The 21062-nt window shown below is 52.8% G+C and overlaps 6 protein-coding genes and 2 non-coding genes across 8 annotated transcripts; 4 read left to right on the top strand and 4 right to left on the bottom strand.

Moving 5' to 3' along the window:
- Nucleotides 1-463: 463 nt before the first annotated feature.
- On the bottom strand, nucleotides 464-1753 carry N0V89_000478 (uncharacterized protein; the record flags this gene model as incomplete). Its single annotated transcript, XM_056209299.1, has 1 exon — nucleotides 464-1753. One exon carries the CDS (start codon nucleotides 1751-1753, stop codon nucleotides 464-466), a length of 1290 nt encoding a protein of 429 aa, XP_056076121.1.
- Nucleotides 1754-2492: 739 nt separating this feature from the next.
- Nucleotides 2493-3073, top strand: N0V89_000477 (uncharacterized protein; the record flags this gene model as incomplete). The annotated part of the gene is made up of 2 exons (XM_056209298.1): nucleotides 2493-2551; nucleotides 2617-3073. The coding sequence occupies 2 exons, from the start codon at nucleotides 2493-2495 to the stop codon at nucleotides 3071-3073; spliced, it is 516 nt and encodes a 171-aa protein (XP_056076120.1).
- Nucleotides 3074-3143: 70 nt separating this feature from the next.
- On the bottom strand, nucleotides 3144-4641 carry N0V89_000476 (uncharacterized protein; the record flags this gene model as incomplete). Its single annotated transcript, XM_056209297.1, has 3 exons — nucleotides 3144-3714; nucleotides 3777-4008; nucleotides 4350-4641. The coding sequence occupies 3 exons, from the start codon at nucleotides 4639-4641 to the stop codon at nucleotides 3144-3146; spliced, it is 1095 nt and encodes a 364-aa protein (XP_056076119.1).
- Nucleotides 4642-8100: 3459 nt separating this feature from the next.
- Nucleotides 8101-9927, top strand: PNS1 (pH nine-sensitive protein 1; the record flags this gene model as incomplete). The annotated part of the gene is made up of 6 exons (XM_056209296.1): nucleotides 8101-8346; nucleotides 8392-8547; nucleotides 8601-8661; nucleotides 8711-9107; nucleotides 9159-9524; nucleotides 9573-9927. The coding sequence occupies 6 exons, from the start codon at nucleotides 8101-8103 to the stop codon at nucleotides 9925-9927; spliced, it is 1581 nt and encodes a 526-aa protein (XP_056076118.1).
- A 1082-nt stretch (nucleotides 9928-11009) lies between these two features.
- Nucleotides 11010-12236, top strand: N0V89_000474 (Mannitol-1-phosphate 5-dehydrogenase; the record flags this gene model as incomplete). The annotated part of the gene is made up of 1 exon (XM_056209295.1): nucleotides 11010-12236. One exon carries the CDS (start codon nucleotides 11010-11012, stop codon nucleotides 12234-12236), a length of 1227 nt encoding a protein of 408 aa, XP_056076117.1.
- Nucleotides 12237-15237: 3001 nt separating this feature from the next.
- On the bottom strand, nucleotides 15238-17204 carry N0V89_000473 (uncharacterized protein; the record flags this gene model as incomplete). Its single annotated transcript, XM_056209294.1, has 3 exons — nucleotides 15238-15881; nucleotides 15928-17051; nucleotides 17101-17204. 3 exons carry the CDS (start codon nucleotides 17202-17204, stop codon nucleotides 15238-15240), a joined length of 1872 nt encoding a protein of 623 aa, XP_056076116.1.
- Nucleotides 17205-19824: 2620 nt separating this feature from the next.
- N0V89_000472 lies at nucleotides 19825-19930 on the bottom strand. The gene has a single exon. It is a non-coding gene; the product is annotated as a tRNA-Lys (tRNA).
- A 697-nt stretch (nucleotides 19931-20627) lies between these two features.
- On the top strand, nucleotides 20628-20726 carry N0V89_000471. Its single transcript has one exon. It is a non-coding gene; the product is annotated as a tRNA-Pro (tRNA).
- The last annotated feature ends 336 nt before the right edge of the window (nucleotides 20727-21062 follow it).

Here is a 21062-nt window from a genome sequence, read left to right as displayed (position 1 = left end):
TGTATTCTGGGTTCTCCTATCGTTGACGCTTATGTATTATAATCTTGACGTGTTTCGGTAGTATAAGAGTTTTGGATAGGAGCTACTTGGTGGGATACACACCCAAGGGGAGAAAAAGTCTAGCGTCGCAATCAAATGATGTAAAATTGCCCGGCATATTGTTGGATTGATTTGACAAAAAGTTCCGGTTTTAGGAACCCGCACGGTACGAACCTACAGATTGTGCCAATATCTAGCTCGTCAGTCCACCTTTAGGCTCAGCTTTGGTCGTGATAAATATCCGAATATGGTCCCACACCATTTGAATGCATCAAACGCACCGTACCGGCCTGTTCAAGCTCAGTACCATTCTAAGTCTCTTCATCAGGTATTCACTTGATTATCAATAGCCACCCTATCTGCAAGGTCGCAGATAGAATACTATGTAAGAGGCGAGTTTGTATATATCACATCTATGCGGCATCTACGATGGCGGCGGGTTCAGATCCAAGCCATCCACCGCCAAGTGGAAACTATCCAATCTTCCATAACTTCCTGCCACATCTAGGTCTAAGCGCCCTCTTTCACAGTCTTCGAAATCAACTTCCTGGATGAGCATCTCATCTTCGGTCTCCCACAATGGCCCCGAAAGGATCTCGCCGAACGGTGAGATGATGCAGGAGCCACCACGAGACACGAAGTCGTCGACATTCGGGTCTGCCTGAGCCTGAGCTGTGGAATATGTTGTAGACTGCGAAAATTTACTTTTGGGCATTGCAGTCCGGATAGCTGTTTGAGGTTCATCTTCAATGGCTGAGCTATCGCCGTTTGGCAGGGACTTGCCACCGTTTGACTTCTCTTCGGCAATGGGCCAGCATATCTCATGCTTGTCTTCGGTGACTGTGATGGTGCTTCTTCTCCGGGATCTGTTGTGACCAGGCTCTGCTGTTGCAAGTTCGGCATCGCTGACCTGGCCCTCCGTTGCCTTGGTCGCGGTCTCTCCAATAATCCACTCCGGCAGCTGACTCTTCTTAACGCATTGATTCGCACTAACAACCACGCACCTCCCCTCGATCCCAATCGTCCTCATCAAGCTCGCCCAGCTATCCCTCGCATCCGCCGTCGGTGCGAACCACAAATTCACATTCTGACTATACAGACTCTGTCTCAGAAGCGGCATGTAGTTTTCCCAGCAGATTGCAGCCGCCATGGTTAGCTTTACGCCCTTTATTTCCGTCGTAACAGCTCTCAGCGTACTCGGACTCCCCTGTCCCCAAATCATCCGCTCACTTCCCGTAGGCATGACCTTCCTCCTCTTGCCCAACGCACCCGCCTTAGGACACACATACAGCGCACCACAATACAGCGTTCCAGCACAGCGCTCAACAAGTCCCGTGACGATGAACACACCCGTCTCACTTGCGATGCGCTCGAGCTCTTCTCGAGTGCCATCACCGCGGTACTTCTTGCCCTTTGGCAGCTCAAGACGTCGCTCTAACCAGTCGTATCCGGCACCGGAGGGGGTGTCGCCTAGATCGACGGCGGCGTGGAAATAATTGAGGAATTGGTCGCGGCCTTGAGATGTGCGGCCGCCTACGGCGTTTCCGAAGGTGCAGGTGCGTGGATAGCCGCCTAGGTAGGCTTCCGGGAAGAGAATGATGTCAACGCCCTTCTCTGCGGCCTGTCTAGTCGTTCTTTCAAGGGCCTGAAGCGTTTCTGATGTGGTTGAGAGGGTCCGGCTTTGTGCGGATGCGAGTTTCAATATTTGTGGCATGGTGGGAGGCCAGTAGATTTTGTTGGCTGAATTGGTTTACCAGATGGAAGGACGATGACTCGCTGGGTATAATGCAGTGCTCACTGTGTGTGCATACGCAGTCTTTTGAACAGAGGGATCATTGGAGCCTCTAGAGCCGCAAGATCCGCCACTTCCACGGTCATGTCTAGATGCGGGGAAACAGCCGCGGTCAACCAAAAGAGGCAAGTCTGATTACGTGTTGACGGTTCATCCATTGGGAACTACACCTACGCTAGAAAGACACCTTGATTCATAGCTCTTGCGCTACTAGCCGTGACTATTCAGCTTCGGTACGACGGGCCGCGATGTCTACAGAATCTGGTGGTGATTAATGAGAAGCCGAGAGGGGTATGGTCACTCGTGGGCGGAGCTGTTGTCAACTTACGATACAGCTTGCCAAAAGATGACTTGGCTGGGAATCCTGATATTTTACAACTGCTCTCTAGGGCATAGGAGTGACATCTGAACTGAATCTGAAGCAGTGGCGCTGCTAAGAGAGCACAAGTGTACACATGCCCAGCACTAGGCGTACCTCTGCGCCACATTCGCTACACCGGAGACGAGGCTGCGCCCTTTGCGCAACTAGTTAAATATCGCCAACGCCCTGCGGACCGCAGTGCATATCTCGTTATCAAGAGTCTACTAGTTTCTGCATACTATCACATTTTCGTTTTCACACGCCAACATCTCAAGTACCTCGCGACCTCAAATAACCACCATGGCCCTGTCCAAAGAGCAAGAAGCCCGAGCCGAAAGCTCCACGTATGCCGAGGCAGAGTAAGTCATCCGAGCCCGGGTCGGCCCCAATGACTCTCTAAACACTGGTGCTAACCGAGCGTCAGCGCCCCACCGCCTCTCTACACCGGCCCGCCCACTGCAAACCAGCGTTCCCTGGTCGAAAACGTCACCGCAGACATGGCGAGTCTCAGCACCGGTGATCCTCAAGAGACCATCTCCGTACCAATGGTCCACAGCGCCGAAAACATCAACTGGAAGAAACTGTGGTCGAAAGATCGCAAAGTCGTAACGCATTCCGTCATCGTGCGCAAGATGCCACGAGAGTGGTATCTGAAGCATTATGCGAAAGATGCGGAGGGGAAGTACGTTGGGACAGAGAAGCCCGCCGTTGATGCAGGTCTTGTTTTCGTACCATCAAAAAGCACCCCAGAAGACCTGCTGCAGCAGGTGGAAAAGGTTGCGTTCGGAAAGGAACATTACGCCGGCGACTTCTCTGCTGGAACCGGACTCATGTTTGGGCTGGGTGATGGTCTTGCGTTATCGAGTGGTCCGAGGAAGTAGTTCGATCGATCTTGATACCATCGTGCATTCTTCTTGTAAATTATTTCATGTATGAGTAGCTCCAGCCTATTCAAGCATCGTGCGCATGCTTCTCGATATCAAGTTCTTTGTCGTGCCGATAGGCTGTGATGACTGTGCGATTTCCGTTCCAGATCGAGGGATTTGATAATCTCTCGTCGTTGTGTACAGGTAAGGGTAATGCAGTCGACGGAAGCGCCGTCAAATTCTTTGTGCTCGAATTGCTCCCTATGCTTACTCTTTCGTCCCTGTCTTCTACGATATTCGTGGTTGTGCTGACTTTGATGCGATTCATGGGGACAAGGACCGGCTCCCATTTGCTTCCTTCGACGTTGGAGGTGACGAGCGAGTTCTCAGGACTAAACTTGCCGTATCCAGGTATCCTACCTCCGCTTGACTTTGGGTGCCGTGTACCATAACCGTATGCGCCACTGCGGGTACTGTTGAGGCTGAAGTATTTCTTGAAGAAACCCTTGAGAGCAGGCGCACAAGCACACATGACGCCAAGCTGTGCCTCGAGAGCTGTCCAAATCCAACCGTACCATGCGTACCAGGTGATGTCGTATGTGTAATAGTAAACGTAAACAGCGTAGTAGGCTCGCATGACACCACATACACAAGTCCTAGTATGGGTTAGGAAAAACGCAGTACACTGTTTGCAAGATCACGTCGAAAGGGTACTTACAAAAGACCCAAGCCGAAGATTCCGCAAAGTCCAGCCTTTTGTCTCTTCGAAATCTGAAGGTTCCAGATAAGCACGATTGGCAGTGTGCATAGGAAGAAGTCTTGCAATGTGCTGATGACAACTACAGTGACAATCTGAGCGCCTTCGTTATGGCACTTGAGTTCATGCGTGAGTCTCCAGGAGATGTCGAAGTAGTGCCAGTATCCCTCGACAGGCGAGCACGAGAAGATGACTACGAATGTGAAAGTAAAGAAGTATGCGATAACGAAAACGATCGAGCACCAGACCCAGTATACGAAAGTCTTGGATATCGACCCGTTCGTCATCCGTTTATAAAAGCAGAGGATGGATATTTTGATCAGACTTGTAGTCAACAGATACAAGACCTCGATGACCAAGATGCTCTAGTCAAGTCAGCGGTTGTATATTCTGTTTCGAAAAGTGCATACTCGCCTTCCTGGAAGATACTAGTGTTTCCGAGGTCTGATCCCATGCATGCCATTGGAAACCATATGTCCGACATCCTATAGAAACGTAAGTCAGACCGAACCCCAGCCAAGACGAGCCACTGACCAAGTATCACTGCGATAGCTGCTCCGATCAATGGCATGATTGCGGCCGTCATGATCCAATCGTCAAGGCCCGCGTTCTTCGACACTACCACCCTTGCCCACATCCGCGCGAGGTACGTTAAAATGGACAGCGCCAGGAATAAGATCACAAAGATAGGCCCAGCATCACCATGTGTTTCCGGATCGATGTAGTTTGGTGCCGGCCAAGACAAAACAACATCTGACGGCGGTGCGAGTCCTCCACCCCGGCGGAAGAGGTGGGCATGCGTCTTCAGGCCAACGACGTCGGCCATACTGCACGGTCGTTGCTGCCTGGCAAACACTCTTGGAAACGATGAAGGGTGATGGAGGAAGGACGAGCACGGCCAAGCTGCATCTAGAAGGGACGGGAATACCTTAAAATCCGCATTGCTGATTGACCTGGGAATGGCTTGTGTCACGCATGTGCCTGTGGGTCAAACTTTCTTTTTCCATGCAAATCCAAAAAAATGATCCTAGCGCTTTTGAGACGAGACCATGACTTCGTGGGGAGGATGATCAATGAACAGGGGAAGCGTGCGATTTGCTCGGGACATTCAGTAAAAGACGGGTCGCCGAACCTGACACGCAGGCGGCGGTATTCAAGCGCCCGAGGTGGGGATGCTAGGAACAATCTTTCGTGCATCACAACCATTTCTCGGTTGCTCCTTGTCGATAAAGAGTGGTTGAACCAATTGAGATTTAGTCGCAAAGCGATTAAAGTTTGGTGGGGGAAAGGCCCGCTGTTGCCCAACGTTGTAGGCAGGATGTCCGAGGTAATGCCAGACTCAGCTTCGATAGGGCTGCCGCTCATGTACCACGCTCTGGGCAACGCGTGAGTGAAAGCCGTCCGCAAACGCACTCGCTACCTTTTTAGTTTGCCGATTCTGGTCTGGATGCCGATCAAGCCCTGATACGGTATTCTTGGCCGGTCGTTTCTAGATGACCTTTTCTACAATTTCAAAAGACTACGATCATCAGCGCACTCATCTCGCAAAGTCTGGTTCACTAGTCAAGTGTCCTTTGCGGCCATTTCCCTTCGGATCGGTTCCTTTCTAGAATGATTCTTTTCGTGGTGCCAAATATGGACGAGATGGAATGATCATTTGCCAGTGACAACGATGCCGCGAAGCAAGCCCTGGCTGTTGAAACCCTGGTGTACACAGTAAGTCCCGAGGTCCACGTGGACGCACGTGCGCGGTCGGAGCTTTCTGTCACACGCGGGGATAGGAGTGTACGCCATGACAATAGCGTCCAAGTCAAGCGGCTTGTCCACCCGCCGATTCTCGAATCGTTACAAGCTTGTGAGCCAGGGGGTTTGACGGGAGGATTCACTATCACCTCTCGTTCGGCATGTGGGAACCCGGCACATGCCAAGGTGGATCTTCTTTGCGCATACAATTCTCCTTAAGATCGAATGGGAATCTGCGGTACCGTTGCGTCCTTGAGCCAAGCCACGATCGATTGAAATTACGAATACGGATGCGATGAAAATGCTTGCGGAGTAGAGTGACAGAGGAAAGACCTCGGGATGTTGCCGTGAACGTGGTCTGTTTGAGGAAGCGAGCGAAGGGGGCAGTCGCGAACCCACACCGTGCACGGACTTTAACGGCTCAATCGGCCACGCACGTCCCTAAGAACATTGAGTTCGTCTAACAAGGGAACGTTTGAAACTCGCAACACCTGCATATCAGATGATCAGTCTTTCGAGAAGGATTGTACTCGCCCACTGGTGTGGCCTCAACCATCGGCGACGTTTCCCCTCCCATTGCATGGCAACGATGAGCTTGCGCCAAATTATCTATCACTTCCAACGCTGTGTCTGGAGATTCAAGCTCTAGGTTAGCCAAATGGTGATCGACCTTTGCGGCAGGACATCTAGACTAAGCGACCTAAAGGACCCACAACTAAGATCCAGACATTGATCAATGCACTTATATCACGAACGATATGCGCAGAGCCTCCTCCTCAAACCTGGGGTATAGGACCTTGCGTTATAGCACGAACGTGAAAGCGACGCTTCAAGAGCAAGCCATGCCAAAAACGACATCACGCAAAAGTTCCACCCTATTCATCGTAGCATATAGGACTTCGCCATATAGCCTTAGACTTCTTTGGAATAATGTGGTCGAATCGACAGCTGCGTGCTTTGGTTGATAGAAGTAATCTGCCCGAGCGAAGCAACCACCTTCAACATGGGTACAACGTTGACTTTGACCGCAATACGGAAAGTACACATAACCTTCTGAGCGAGGCTCAAACTCTTTGGCGCTTTACAAGCCTAAATCGTAGCGTAATACACAGACGCGAAATGCTTTGAGTGATCGCAACACGCGGGTAGCAATTTCTTCAACAGACTTCTACCATCGCCCCTCAGCCTTCAACTGCCCTCTTTCCCTTCTGTGGTTTAGATACCGCTCAGCCTCAGCACCTTCAGTAAGAAAGCCACCTCCCCAAGTCCCATGATAGAACGACGTGTTCAAAGCCAGCTATATCCTCCTTCCTCTTCTCCTCTTTCTGTGGCCTTATCGAAGATACCCTGGCACGAGTGACTCTAGCGCCGGCGGTCTGAACGATGCTGGTTTTGTCCTAAGCGGCTTTGGCATCTCCGGCTTCGCCTTGGGTGCTTTTGCTGTTAAGGCTTTGGCGACTGGTGGAGGTTCCTGCAAGTCGAAGCTTTTATCCGCGTCAGGGACCGAGGATCTCTGGGGGCGGTACAGGCACTCCTCATGTTGTCGTGGTCATTCATGAAGCCGCTGGAAGGGACCAAATTTATGAAACAAATTGATGCGTTCTAGGTATGTCTTTCCACGCACCAAATCCTTTAGAACACAGCGTCTAAATGTCTATATGATCGCCTGGAGTCCTGATAATCAACAGTCGGCAAGTCGACGACCCATACACGTTCTGAGTTGTGCGGTCATCGCGTTGACTCGAGATATCTAGGGTCTCACGGAAGCGATGGTAGATAGTCGGTCTGAATCGCGGTAAAGATTTCGTGACTTGGATAGCATTATCATGTTGGAGAGCGCTTTCTAAGGTTCATGGATGCTTCAATTTCGGTAGGGCAGCGCGTTGCCCACTAGCGCTGTTGATGTGCTGGCGCTCGTCCAATGCGTTCCTGACAAGGGAAGCGGCTTTCTGAGCATGGCTAGTTCACATATGATGTCTCGCGACGTTTCGTTCGTCCTTCAGTGTGTCCACCAGGTCACCATGGCTATCCTCCGTTCTGCATGCTTTGTGCACATGGAGCATAATAGTTGCTCAAAGTTGGATAAAGTATGCACGGCATTCAAGACGGCTTTCGGCACGGAAGCACTGACGTCCAAGCCAGGAGCAGGGGCAGCCCACGCCGAGCAGCTGTTGACGTGCCACAGCGATGCGCCACGAAAACGTCTCACCCCGCTCAATCAATTGTACGTCTGGAATGTGTTGTCCACCTCCTCGCAGCATCTATCAGTCGATCTTCGCGCCCTTCTCCTCTGTCCGAAAACAACGAATCACATGCTGGAGCAAGCCCGCAGACGCGGGTGATCAGCAAGCGGAGCACCAATCGCAAGGCTAGCATCGTCCTGCACCGGTGACGTCTAGATCGGGATCCACTTAAAAACAGCCGCTCATTTGTCACACCCCGTCCGCCTTGCTTCCTCGACACCTTGCTTGCGACTGCGACTGCGACTACTCTCTAGCCTTTATCTCTTCTTGTTCTGCGCTGCGCAGGCAACCGCGCAATCATGGCTCAACGAGGCGAGGCCGCCGACTACTACAATGGCGCGTCCCAGCAAAACAACAACTATCAGATGCAACAACCGGCGAACTACCCACAACAGCCGCCGCAGTACGGTGACAATGCAAAGTATGGGCCGCCTTCCGGACCCCCACCACCGAATGGACAGCAATGGGGAGGAGAGAAGCCAAATTTCGATCAGGCGTTCAAGGTTGAAAAGCCCAAGTTCAATGACATCTGGGCTGGCCTTTTGGTATGTGCGCGTACTCTTTTTCATGGGTGTCACTAACGTGCGCAGCTCATCGCTGTCTTTCTAGGGTACGCGGCGGTCTCGGGCATCGTGCTTCACGGGTATTCGGAGACAATTGACTTCAATGGAGGAATCTACGGGAGCAAGAATACGTTTGGGTTGGACAGCAACACGATCATCCTGTTTGCGTTCGTTCTGGTCATGGTGAGCCTATCTGGAGCGCGCAGTTTTGGCGCCTATACTTATGCGATCGGCAGGCCATGATACTCAGCTATGCCTATATGTGGTGCGCGCGCGCGTTTACCAAACAATTCATCTGTAAGGCGCAACCAGGGCTATATGAGATCCATGCACTGATGTGAGGCAGGGATTACGGGCATCCTAAACATCGTCTTCGGTTTCGTCACCGCCATCTATATGCTCTCGCGCAAGTACTGGTCCGGCGGTATCGTCTTTCTTCTCTTCTCCGTTTTTTACGTCTTCTGCTTCATCAGCTGGATTCCGCGCATACCTTTCTCGGTCCTAATGCTCCAAACGACCATCGATGTGTCCAAGAAATTCGGACATGTCTATATCGTGTCCCTAATCGGAGGGATCCTCGCCGCCGCGTTTGGCGCGTGGTATTCGGTGACCTTGGTCGCTGTCTATGTGAAATATGAACCTGGCAGGAACCCAGCGTGCAACACGGGCGCTGGAGGCTGCAGCTCGGCCAAGGTGATCGGCCTGGTCGTCTTCGTCACGTTTGCGATGTACTGGATATCAGAGTAGGTGATCATCTATGTAAGGTGGGAAATGATTTGACTAATCGCACTTAGGTGGCTCAAAAACACTATTCACGTCACGATATCAGGTGTCTATGGCTCTTGGTACTTCATGGGAAACAACAACTTTCCCAAGGGAGCTACCCGCGGCGCGCTCAAACGGTCCCTTACATACAGCTTCGGCAGCATCAGTCTGGGAAGTCTTATTGTGGCTATTATACAACTCCTCAGGCAAATTTGCTCGGCTGCACAACAGAGCGCATCGCAGGACGGTAACATTGTCGGTACCATTGTGTTCTGCTGCTTGCAGTGCTTGATCGGCCTTCTGGACTGGGCCGTGCAGTTCTTGAACCGCTACGCATTCTCGTACATTGCATTGTATGGCAAGTCCTATGTCGCAGCAGCGAAGGATACTTGGAAGTAAGTGTACTCCTGTCTCCTCAAAGTTCCTCGGTTGACATGGCGCAGAATGATCAAGGACCGCGGAATCGACGCGCTCGTGAACGAATGCCTCATCGGACCGGTCCTGAGCATGGGTGCCTTCTTTGTCGCCTACTCGTGTGCGCTGCTTGCGTATCTATATCTGCTCTTCACGTCCCCAGCCTACAACAGTACGGGCACATACACGCCGGTCGTTGTTGCATTTGCGTTTGTCATCGGACTGCAAATCTGTCAGATCTTCACGACGCCGCTAAGCAGCGGCCTGGACACAATCTTTGTTGCGATGGCTTGGGACCCGGAGGTACTGATGAGGGATCACCCAGATCTGTACCACCAGATGGTCGCTGTATATCCGCATGTTCAGCAGGCGATTCATGCGTAGATGGAGTCGGTGGGGGGGTAGGAGGAAATTTTTCAAGGACAAGACATTGAAGCAGCAATAACAATCGGATATTATTCAACAAATCGGAGAACAGAGTCCGGATTGTCTTGCGATCTGGACGCGCCATCGACGTTCTGCCAAGCATTGGGCGAGGATACCCCCTTGTAGCACGTCTTCGCAGGCCAGTCCGGTGCGTTTGGTGGGGTCTAGCCTACGGCTGCGGAAGCTATTGGGGACCTAAGGTTCCAGTGACGTCGTCGTACATGACTTCCGCGACATCATGGTAAAGAGACATGCAGATGGTACCATTCTGGCCTGAGCGGGCGCGCGCGGCCGTGCGGACGTGTTCACGGCCGAGTAATGGGCATTGTTGGGCTGCACGCATGAGGCATTAATCAACGCAGCGGCAGCGGGTGGTGGGGGGATGGAAGGCTCTGTTTGTATCCAAACAGACCCACGCGCGTTGCTAGACGGAGCACAAAAGCTGTCACGTTTCCGTAGCGCGCTGCCCAGGTGTCCTCGCACGCCAGCCCTCGCACCAGGCACTGCTATTGCTTTTGCTAGAGTCACACGGCCTGCGACTGCCTCCCTTATTACACAAGGAAGCGGCGCCCAATCGCGCCCCTGCTCACCACCTGCAACGTCACCGCTTAGCGGGGCCCTCGCCTTTTGTTGTCGACAGCTCACCATCGTGCCCCCAACATTGGCCATTCCCCTCTCATCTACGCTCTCCTGCACCCCATAGCACACCGCCCCTCTTTCTCCAGGAACAGACGCTCCGTGAGGTAAGTGAGTCCCAAGATACCCGGCCCGTGCCTTCACTTCAGCCCCGCGCCGCGTCGCTCCTGCCCGCTCCAAATACCCCACCAACGCCTTCCAACGCCTTCCAACGCCTGTTCCTCCACACCAAGCCTTCACCCGTGCCTTACCTATAAATCTCACCCTCCCCCCTTCTTTCTCTACCTTCCTTACCCTCAATTAACCTTCGACCACCAGTCAACCACCTTGCCCGCAACAATAACAACAACCTCACATACACAAGGTGCGTACTAGCCGAGGGCATCCACCACAGGGCCCAAGCCATGGTGCGTAGCCGATCGACTGACACACGGACAGACATCACAATGGCCCCTACCAAGAAGGCAGTTCATTTCGGTGGCGGCAACATCGGCCGTGGCTTCGTCGCCGAGTTCCTCCACAACTCTGGCTACGAGGTCGTCTTCGTCGATGTCATGGACTCCATCATCAACTCCCTCAACGACGCGAAGTCGTACGTCGTCACCGAGATTGGCGCCGACGGTGAGCGACAATTCACCATCGACAACTACCGCGCCATCAACTCCAAGTACAACATGCCCGAGGTCGTCAACGAGATTGCCACCGCCGAGGTCGTCACCTGCGCCGTCGGCCCCAACATCCTCAAGTTTGTCGCCGAGCCCGTGGCCAAGGCCCTCGAGGCTCGCTCCTCCGACCTTCCGCCGCTTTCCGTCATTGCTTGCGAGAACATGATCAACGCCACGACCGCATGGAAGGGCCACATTGAGAGCTACATCAAGGACAAGCTCAACGCGGAGACACTGAATGGCATGGAAAAGCGTGCCCGGTACGCCAATTCGGCTATTGACCGAATTGTGCCCCACCAGGACGAGGGTGCCGGTCTCAACGTCAAGATCGAGAAGTTCTACGAGTGGTGCGTTGAGCAGAAGCCGTTCGAGAATGGCGGCAACAAGCCCGCTATCGAAGGCATCCACTACGTCGACGACCTCGAGCCGTACATTGAGCGCAAGCTCTTCACCGTCAACACCTCACACGCTACGGCCGCCTATTACGGTTACCAAAACAAGATTCCCTACATCCACGAGGTCCTCCAGGACAAGAAGCTCCACGACACTGTTCGTGCTGCAGTCAAGGAGACTGCCGCTCTCATCGTGACCAAGCATGGAATCTCCCAGGAAGACCAGGACAAGTACGTCGAGACCATCATCTCGCGTATCTCCAACCCTACACTCAAGGACAAGGTCGAGCGTGTCGGCCGCGCCCCGCTCCGCAAGCTCTCTCGGAAGGAGCGCTTCATTGGACCCGCTTCCCAGCTGGCCGAGAACAACCTCCCGGTCGACGCTCTCCTCGGTGCTGCTGAGCAAGCTTTCCGGTTCCAGAACGTCGAGGGTGACGAGGAGTCCGTCGAGCTCGCCAAGATCCTCAAGGAGAAGTCCGCTGAGGAGGCCACATCCCACATCACCGGTCTCGAGAAGGATCACCCGCTGTACGAGCGCGTCGTGGCCGTCGTGAAGAAGGTGCAGGGCGCATGAAGGCCCCGCTTGTGAGGTGATTGCTAGCCTCGAGGGAAGCGGCTCGGTTACTTTCAAAATTTGAAACTTTCAAGAGTATGGATTGGGGAGATATAATAAACGGCGGCAGGTGGGGACGCCGGCCCGATGGCCACATGATGGAATAGTTGACAGCACAGACGGTGTCTTTGCCATGTCCACTTCACGAATAAAATGAGATACGATCAATGAACGATTACACGAACGTTTTCTCTGACTGCTTGTGATGTGCTAACAACTGCACTTAGTTGCCGTCTTGGATGAGTGTCGCATGCACGGCCGCCTTTGGGGTCAATTTCATTCAATTGGGTTGACTATCGGGCCAACCCTTCGTCGACTTGGCCTACTTCTATGACCTCTTGCAAGAACATCACACATACCTATGATGATCTTTCTCAACGAAAAAAAAAAGAACTCTATAATGCCTCATAGCTAAACACCGCCAGTCGTCGCATTCAGTCTTCTATCCCGTCCCGTTCCTCGACCGCCCAATCCCATCTCATACAATTAGTTTACCAGCCACCACCGCCGCCGCTATCCCCTCCTCCTCCGCCGCCACCACCGCTATCACCTCCTCCAGAGTATCCCCTCCTCCACCGCTATCTCCGCCTCCGCCTCCGCTAGACGAATATCCGCCACCTCCGACATGGCTATGCCCACCTCCGCTCGAAGAATGATGGGCCCCTCCGCTGGGTGTATCGTGCGAACGCGAGTGGTGCGACGTTTTATCCGCACTCGGTTGATCATACATATATGTGTTCATCATGTAACTTGTGGTGTCCACTGCCGGCGTGGTTGTTGACGCGGCGTGTGAGGTACCACCGGCTGCACCTCCGCCTCCACCGCCTCTGGTCTTAGCAGAAGGAGGGGTTTTGTTAGATGTGGCAGGAGGTGGTTTCGGGTAAGGTTGGGGTTCTGGAGGTGGGCTGGAGAGGGAGGTGTGTTCGATTTTGCCCGGGTTGGTGGGCTTCTTGCGGCGGAAAAGAGAGGGAAGGCAGCCCATGCTTGCGGATGACGATGATGAAGCGATTATGCTGAGTGTGCTGTATGATGTACCGCACTGAGGGGAAAACATGTAGGGAAATATATACGGTTGATTCTCTCGTACAGAGTGGAGCGTAGGTGCCTTGTTTGCACGTGCTTCACCTGCTCTGCGGCTATGGCTATGCTACAGGGGCAAGCGAAGACTCTAAGGCATGCTACTTACTGTTCTCGCAACCGTATTTGGTGTGCCTGCGAAGGACGAAGAGAGGCAGCGTAGGCGATGCTCGATGCTGTGGCTGTGCTTCCCTTCGGCGAATTCGACACGAGGTGTGGAGTTCGCGGCTGTGCTGACCATCCCGCAAACGACAAGTGCAAGCGACGGTGAATCTTTGGGGAAAAGGTGGATGCCATAGCGCAGGTTGCGACATCACGCCGTAGGGAAATTCTTCGCACAAAGTGCCTCGGTCAACTTGTTTGAGCTAGATGGGGGCCGGAATGTCGAATGCGCTAGTCAGGTAGACGGACGCTAGATGGGTTAGAAGGATGGCAACGAGCAAGGCAGATATCAGGGTGGAGTGAAGCGAGTGACATTGACGTGGGCGGAAGAATGCGGTGTCCTACGGGCGTGATCATGCCGTTGCTGCGAGCGAGGCAGCCTTCACCGGATTTCGCCTTACCACATGCCGTGGATAAACGTACACTGATGTTGCGCTTGGGATGGGAATTGTTTTCACATCCCGACGAAGTATTAGGTGCCGCTGCGAACTCGGACGAGATAGATTAAAGCCGCCCGTGATGTGGCAGAAACTGTGTTATCAACCGCCTCCTCCGCCTCCTCCGCCTCCACCGTCACCTCCAAAGCCGCCTCCTCCATCGCCGGCATAGGTATGATGTCCGCCGTGCACGCCACCTGCCGTGGCATGATGTCCATGACTTCCTCCACCATAATCAACAGCGACCGTACCGCCTGGATAATACCCAGCCCGACCACCAGGGTCATCTCCTGTTTTACTATTGAAACAGCCCATAGCTCTGTTGAGGCTGGCTTCGGCGAGGTAGTTTTGTCGATGATCGTCGTGGGCACAACTTTGGAGCATCAGTGAGTATGCGCGCATACAGCGGGTGAGCGGGGGAACACATGAATTACCAGGTGGTAATGCTGGTAGAATAGCAAGTAAAGCTGATTCCGATCGGTCTCCGCTGGTATGTTGTAATGTTGGTGCAGAGGTGGTCAAGTTATGTGTTGGCCGAAGAAACCTCGAATAGCGGAGGGCTGTGCATGGTCACACGGGCAAGTGTTAGCGAGACAGCAGTTCAGTCTCGCATTCGTATCCAAGACACCGAACAAATCGTATTCTGGAGTCTGTAGTTTCGCGAATTGGTGGTGCTTGCAGAACAGGAATATACGCGCAGAACAAAGAACATTTTGCTTGTCCTTTCTGCGGGGTAGTAGAACAGGACGTCCCGAGCGGACTTAGAATGTTCTTCGCAAGTGAAACATTACAGAAAAGGAACTAGCCAATACAAGATTTTCGAAAACAAAGAGGGTATACGATGCAACGTAATTCGTGATGTAAATGGGAAAGAAAATAGCGAACACAGGCTGCATAGTTGAAAACATGAGGTAAAATGGCAGATTAGGAAAAGCGCACTGTTCTAGTGCACGCAATATTGAACCAAACTGTCCTCACGATCGTTGTGTAAACTGGACGGTGTTTGTCCGGAACAGGTACCCAGGGCTCAGACACGGTACCCATCTGACTTCGTGATGCAACCCAGCCAGATCTGGCGAGCTAGATGCCAATGCCATGTCACCCAGGGTTAGGAATGAGAGGAGTCCAACCACGTAAAGTCAATTTGGCTAGGCAACGTGCAGACGCTGTGCTCGGTGACAAAATGTTGCCGAAGGATGCCGTCGGTTGCCGAGGCGAAGCCATCGTCGTCGAAATGGGTGTGTACGTACGAGCAAGAGTGACATTGTGATTTTGTGATCGAAAACTCAAAGAGCTCCCAGGAGAAATTTCCAAAGGAATTCCTGGCTGCTGATATCAAATTGTGGGCTCACTTTCCAAGGTACGGGCAGGGGATCCGAACCGTTGACTACACCATTAGGCTTTAAGGGGGGCAACTCTTGCAGGAGAGAAACTGTCCTACCGGAACCAGTCGCCAACTCGAACGTAGATCCGTTGGGGCTGTTTCTTCCAGGTGCTGTTTTGACTGCCACCTTCATTATCGCCGTGATGCGTCTGAAGCGCTCGAAAAGGTCCTCGCTGTGATCTTGCGAGTCGTGTGGTCGTGGCATCTGAGCGGACAGCTGATCGCGGAAATACTCAAAGCTTTTAAAGATCTGTAATTCTACGGGATCCCAACCTGGCATTGGCGAGGAGTAAAGAGCGAGCTTGGCCAGCATGGTCAGACCAGCAACGAGTGCGAGCCAGTCGGTTAACGACAGCAACTCATACTCGGTACTGGAAAACTGGAGACTGTAGTCCAAGAATTGTTCGACGCACCGTAGGCATGTAATGCGTTGCGACAGTTGGAATCCCGACACCCATGGCATGCTGTCTCGATCATATATGTCGAGGGATGACGTTGCTTTGTACAGATGTACTCGGGCTACAAGCTGAATCCACCGCAGTGTGCCTGATATGATGTCAGCCTATTACGCAATTGCGATGATTGTACTCACGATAATCGTTTGCCTGCGCCTTGGTTGCCGCCTGCATGTGGTCCCATTTTTCGCTAAGGCGTTTTAACTGAGCCTTCGCGACTAGTGCAGGCTCAGATTGGCTTCCAAACGTTTCTTCGACATCTTCCATAAACTGGCATGTGTCGATGAGAATCGGCACAATGGCGTCAGAACGATGCTCCCAAGCTTTAGCGATGTCTCTCGCAAACACTTGCAAGGTACTTGAATATGACATGCTTCGCGCTCTGCCCGAGTCTAGTAAGCTCAAGCTTGACGCGAGAAAGTAGCACCCTAGGTAGGCTCTCTTCGCCTCTCTGTGCCAAGCATCATCTTTCTGCATTGGACTTCGCGATGGAGATGGGATGTTGTCGAGACCAAGATCGCCTGCAATACCAACGCACATCTGAAGGAGTAGGTGCACTGAAGCAGCATGGGGATCCATATAGTGGTGATGCCACGCTATGAAAACAAGAAGTCCCTGCAACAGATCCAGGCTCTTCTCACCATTCATCAGTTTGACCATGACTACTTTGCGAAATTCTTTGCTCAGGGAGGTCTGTAGATGATACGAGTCAAACGACGCTGCAGTAAGCACTGCGAACAAGAACATCGGCCTCTGCTGAATCAGATCGCCGCAGAAACATTCTCTAGGCAACAAGACGAACGGGAAGAAGTCAATCATTGTCCGGTAAGTCTCCAGTAGTGACTGCATGTGGACGATGCCAATGGACCGGATGACAGGGTCAAGACGCTCGAGGCCGGACACAGCATCATTCATTGACTCCCAAAATGACAGTGCAGATTCGGGCGTGGAGCCAGGGTTTGGGAGAATTGGAGTCTTGACAACTGGTAAAGGGCGTGCAGATGGCACGACGGGCGCTGGGGTTGAGGTCCGTCGTGATATCTCAGCGGTTTGAGAAGGGATGGTTGCTACAGGTGGTAGAGCAGCTTGCGGAGTAGAGTTCGGCACGCTTGGTGCCGTGGTAGAGGTGACGATGGCGTGTAGCTTCTCGATTCTCTTCTCCATCTCAGCGACCTTGTTTGTTGGTTGTACCACCGCCCTTGGTTTTGCTGGTCTCCGTCGAGCAACATGTTCGATGCACTCGACGCGAGCCTTCTGGCATCTGTAGCACGTGTCAGGCCGAGCCTGTATGAGCTACTAGTGATACATACCTCTGGCAGATGCCTGCAGCTTCGGAAGGTACGCATCTGACCTTGTGTTTTCGACACCGTTCACAGGCAAATGCGTTCCCTATCCTTCCCTCTCTTGCCTCCATTGTGATGGAGTGGGAAGGCGTGGAATCGCCCGCCGCGGACTGGTGGGGAAGTCCGATCATGCCAAGACGGAGTCAGATTTGTGAGGGCAACGCGTGATGAGTGGCCGCGAATGCTAGAGACGCGCAGGCGTACCAGCTAGCACACAGAAACACTACCTAAGCAGCCTGAAAGCTTCCATGCAGTGTCAGAAAGGCGCATACGACAAGCAGGATCTTGATGGGGAGTCCGGTTCCCGAGGGTCGGGACAAATCGATCCGACTCGAATAACAAGTATTCGGCAGCGTGATTCCGTACAAAAAGAAGTTTAGCGTACTGAGGCGTCGATGTCAGTGTGTAAACATGGAGTGTCCGGCAGATGCACAATCGGCGGCCGATATATAGTCGGGGGCCCTAGCGAGCGCTATAATATGGGGTGGTCCGAAGTCGTGAGACGGCGATTGCTTGCAACTGACCAGCTTGGGCAACGATGGGCGGCAAGGTCCGATGGAGAACAGGCGTATTGCACAAGCTGTAGGGTGTGCAACCTGGCGTGGGCAGAAAAGGTCAGATGCAGCAGGAGACGGGGCTGTTTCTTCATCGTCATCTGCGCCGCGCACCGACAGAGCAGGTTCGCCGGAAGGACGCGTTAATCCCCGCCTCCGTCCGGGGCAGGCTGATCACTGGTCGGAGATTGACGTGCTGCCGCGATGGGGCAGTACATAGCCGCGAGCGCAGGTCGTGCGGTTGCGGTTCGACCGTGGTACATAACGGTCCACAGATAAGCCATACGGCACGTCCTGTGATGGCACTCATAGAGCACGCAAAGGGAGGTGGCACGCACACACAAACGTGGGCATGGCTGCCGCAAACTGGTCAGAGGGCGATTATCCGCGGGCCGAGGAGCGTCCTGTGTCTCCGATCCAGGGCTTGGGCGAGAACCGCGGGCATGTCGCGATTTGGAGCATTACGCGGGTCTGGCGCCGCGCATCTCGGGGTTCAAGATCTGGGCTAGCCAATGGCATCGTTCCTGGCCGACGTGACTGGCACGCGAGGCATGGCTCTTCGCACTGCAGAGAAAAGCGAGCGGCCAAAGATTGCAGTGAAGACGAAAGGGCATGGAGGAGGGAGTGCGCGAGCGAAGGCTAAGAGGCCAACAGCGCAGGTGTAGCTGTTGGGTGTCGGCTAACAGCGACCCGCTGGACGGAAGGCGCGCAGGGGTTGCGCTTTCCGCGTGGGATGACGCAGCGATCCCATCTAACAATGAGCATCGTGTATATCCCAGCTGTGCATGAACTGCTCATGAACTGCTCTCGAAGATTGGAACAGTGTATCGCGACAGATGCCTACCTGACGTCGGTAATTCTTCCCTGCAAGTCTGGGGTTTAGGCGGCTCCGCGCTTCCGGAACACACGAGTCACGACCCACGACCAACTCAGCGGAGTTAATGATCGGAGGCTTCTCTACTGTATGTCACGACTTCCTCATCCAGTCTTTGATCAACGAGGTTCGTAAGGAGAGACGAGTATCTCGACCCGCTGTGTTGCCACTGCTTCAGCTCGCCACACTGTGGTAGGCGCGCTTTCCATGGGCTTGATTCGAAAACGCTCTTTGAATTGCAAGATTCCTGATAACACCTGTACCTCCTTTGCAATTCTTCCTTCGCAGCGCAAGTATCAAACATTTCCCAAGACTCGTCGTTTTGGCATTACTTGGAGTTCATCGAACCCAGTGAGCAGCATATTTTTGCAAAGAGTGCGACACTTCCTATCACGATGCCGGAGAGAAGAGGCGCGAGACGGGGTTCCGCACTGGAGCTACGCAGACCGGCCGCTCCTCAGAAGAGACGTGGCATGGCAGCTGCAGAACTCGAGCCTCTCGAAGACGAAATGTTCCAGCTCTGGCTGCGCGAACAACATGGGGGAGTTCTGCCACGAGAGTGGTTGATAGTATATCTCTAGGAAACAAAAAATTCCAGGCATATGATAGACAAGGAGATAGAGGAGGGCCGGCAGCGTGAAGAGCTAGAGGATCCACCGAAAGACCAGCCCCAGATCGTTGAGCGAGATGAAGAGGACGCCCGGCGTGAGGAAAGGTGTTTCAAATACGAACGTAGCAGAGAGATAGATCGTAGGAAAGAAACATGTGTTGACGATGGATCGAAAGCAGAGGCAGCCCAGGTCTCTGCTGATCTCCCAAAATGGTCGGAAGCGGCGGCACAGAGGCAAGAGTGAGCACAAGCAGAGAGCAACGAGCAAAGATGAGGAAGAAAGCCTGCGTCCCTTAATCCAGCCACGACTTGTGGAGTACGTCTCGAGACTGCTCGACAATACCTCCGAGGAGCTATACATCTAGTAAGGCGGCGTAGGGCGCAAGAGTCAGATGGCATGTTCAAACCCATGTTTGGATGGGAATAGGTAAAGCACCGCGATATTTTGGCATATGGTCGACAATGAAAGGTGTTCAGCACCTGGGCATCCACTAGACTCTATTATCTGGCGCAACTGGATAGGATGTAACAACATGCTAGTATCGTCATCAAGTATACGAAAGACGGCAAACCAAGAAAAAGCAATATTCCACCATCACACGGCCCGACGATGTACGTACTGAGAGAAGACTATCCCATCGATGCAAAAAGGAAGCCCGACGTGGGGGTCGAACCCACAACCTTGAGATACCGAGTAATCGAGTTGTTAGACCGTGAATGCTTAAGAGTCTCACGCTCTACCGATTGAGCTAGCCGGGCTAGTCAGTGATTTGATGAATCACCTCCACTCGTCGACCAGTCTTATAGTTGGTACTTTGCATCACGAGATATGGCCTCTACGAGTTCGAAGTTTTTCAATGAGATTGGTTTGGGCAAAACTTTTCATGGTAAGTGTAGTAGTAGGGCTGGATGCAGAATTTTACGCGCGAAGCTTCTACGTGTTATCCACAGTTGGCCGGTCGCCCATACGAGAAATTGAACTTGTACGCTAGATCATAGGACAGATCGGCCTGTAATGCGTGCACGAGACTCTCCTCATGTGGTCTATGGCTCATAATCACACTGGTGCAAGAGCTTACTACATGAAGTCCGATTTTCAGTATCAGCCACTATAGTTCCTGAACTACGTATCTTATTGCGAGGTAAACTTTCCGAAGCTATTACCTGGCCTCCAGAATGTTCATTAAACATACAATGGAGCTTTGGGTACAAGGTAAGGCTTCGCTTGAGTCGACATGACTCGTGTAGCCCCCACATCGTGCGTGAATAGAATTTGCACCTTTACCCACCATCCTAAGGAATTTTACGTTGCAAGCGAACCGAGGCCTCTTGTTGATGCGTCATATGCGATGTCTATGCTGTCTCTGAGCCTTCATTCTTGGGTATATTATAGTCAGAAATTCCAGGGCAGCCATCTAACCAATCAGCTCTTCTGATCTTTCATCGATTGAGCAACGGTCTTATGGTCTAGTGGTATGATTCTCGCTTAGGGATCAAGTGATCAACACCTGAGCACATTTGCGAGAGGCCCCGCGTTCGAATCGCGGTAAGACCCGTCTTTTTGGCCCAATGAGGGCCGGTTTTGGGGCACTGTGAGCTCCGAGGCGCTCCTAGCATGCTTTTTGGACATACCTGGCCAATACTAGCGAGCTTTGTATGTAGGATAACCTGCCAATAACCGAATCGAGGTATGATTCGGCTACTTGGTGACGTTGGGTGAATTGGCGGTTGAAGAGCACAGTGAGCTCCTACGCGACCCCATGCCACCAAGTACCAGTATTCAGTCGTATCATTGAATTGCGCGTGCGACATGATATCGTGCACTAGGAAATAGCCTTGAGGCGACATCTAATCAACCTTGCCAAAACGGGGGTGAGACTCCCTTTTGTCT

Source organism: Didymosphaeria variabile, assembly GCF_027946475.1.
Source record: "Didymosphaeria variabile strain IMI 356815 chromosome Unknown scaffold_1, whole genome shotgun sequence".
Lineage (NCBI taxonomy): Eukaryota > Fungi > Ascomycota > Dothideomycetes > Pleosporales > Didymosphaeriaceae > Didymosphaeria > Didymosphaeria variabile.
The sequence above is the reverse complement of the archived record's forward strand: the minus strand, read 5'-3'. Positions and strand labels throughout refer to the sequence as shown.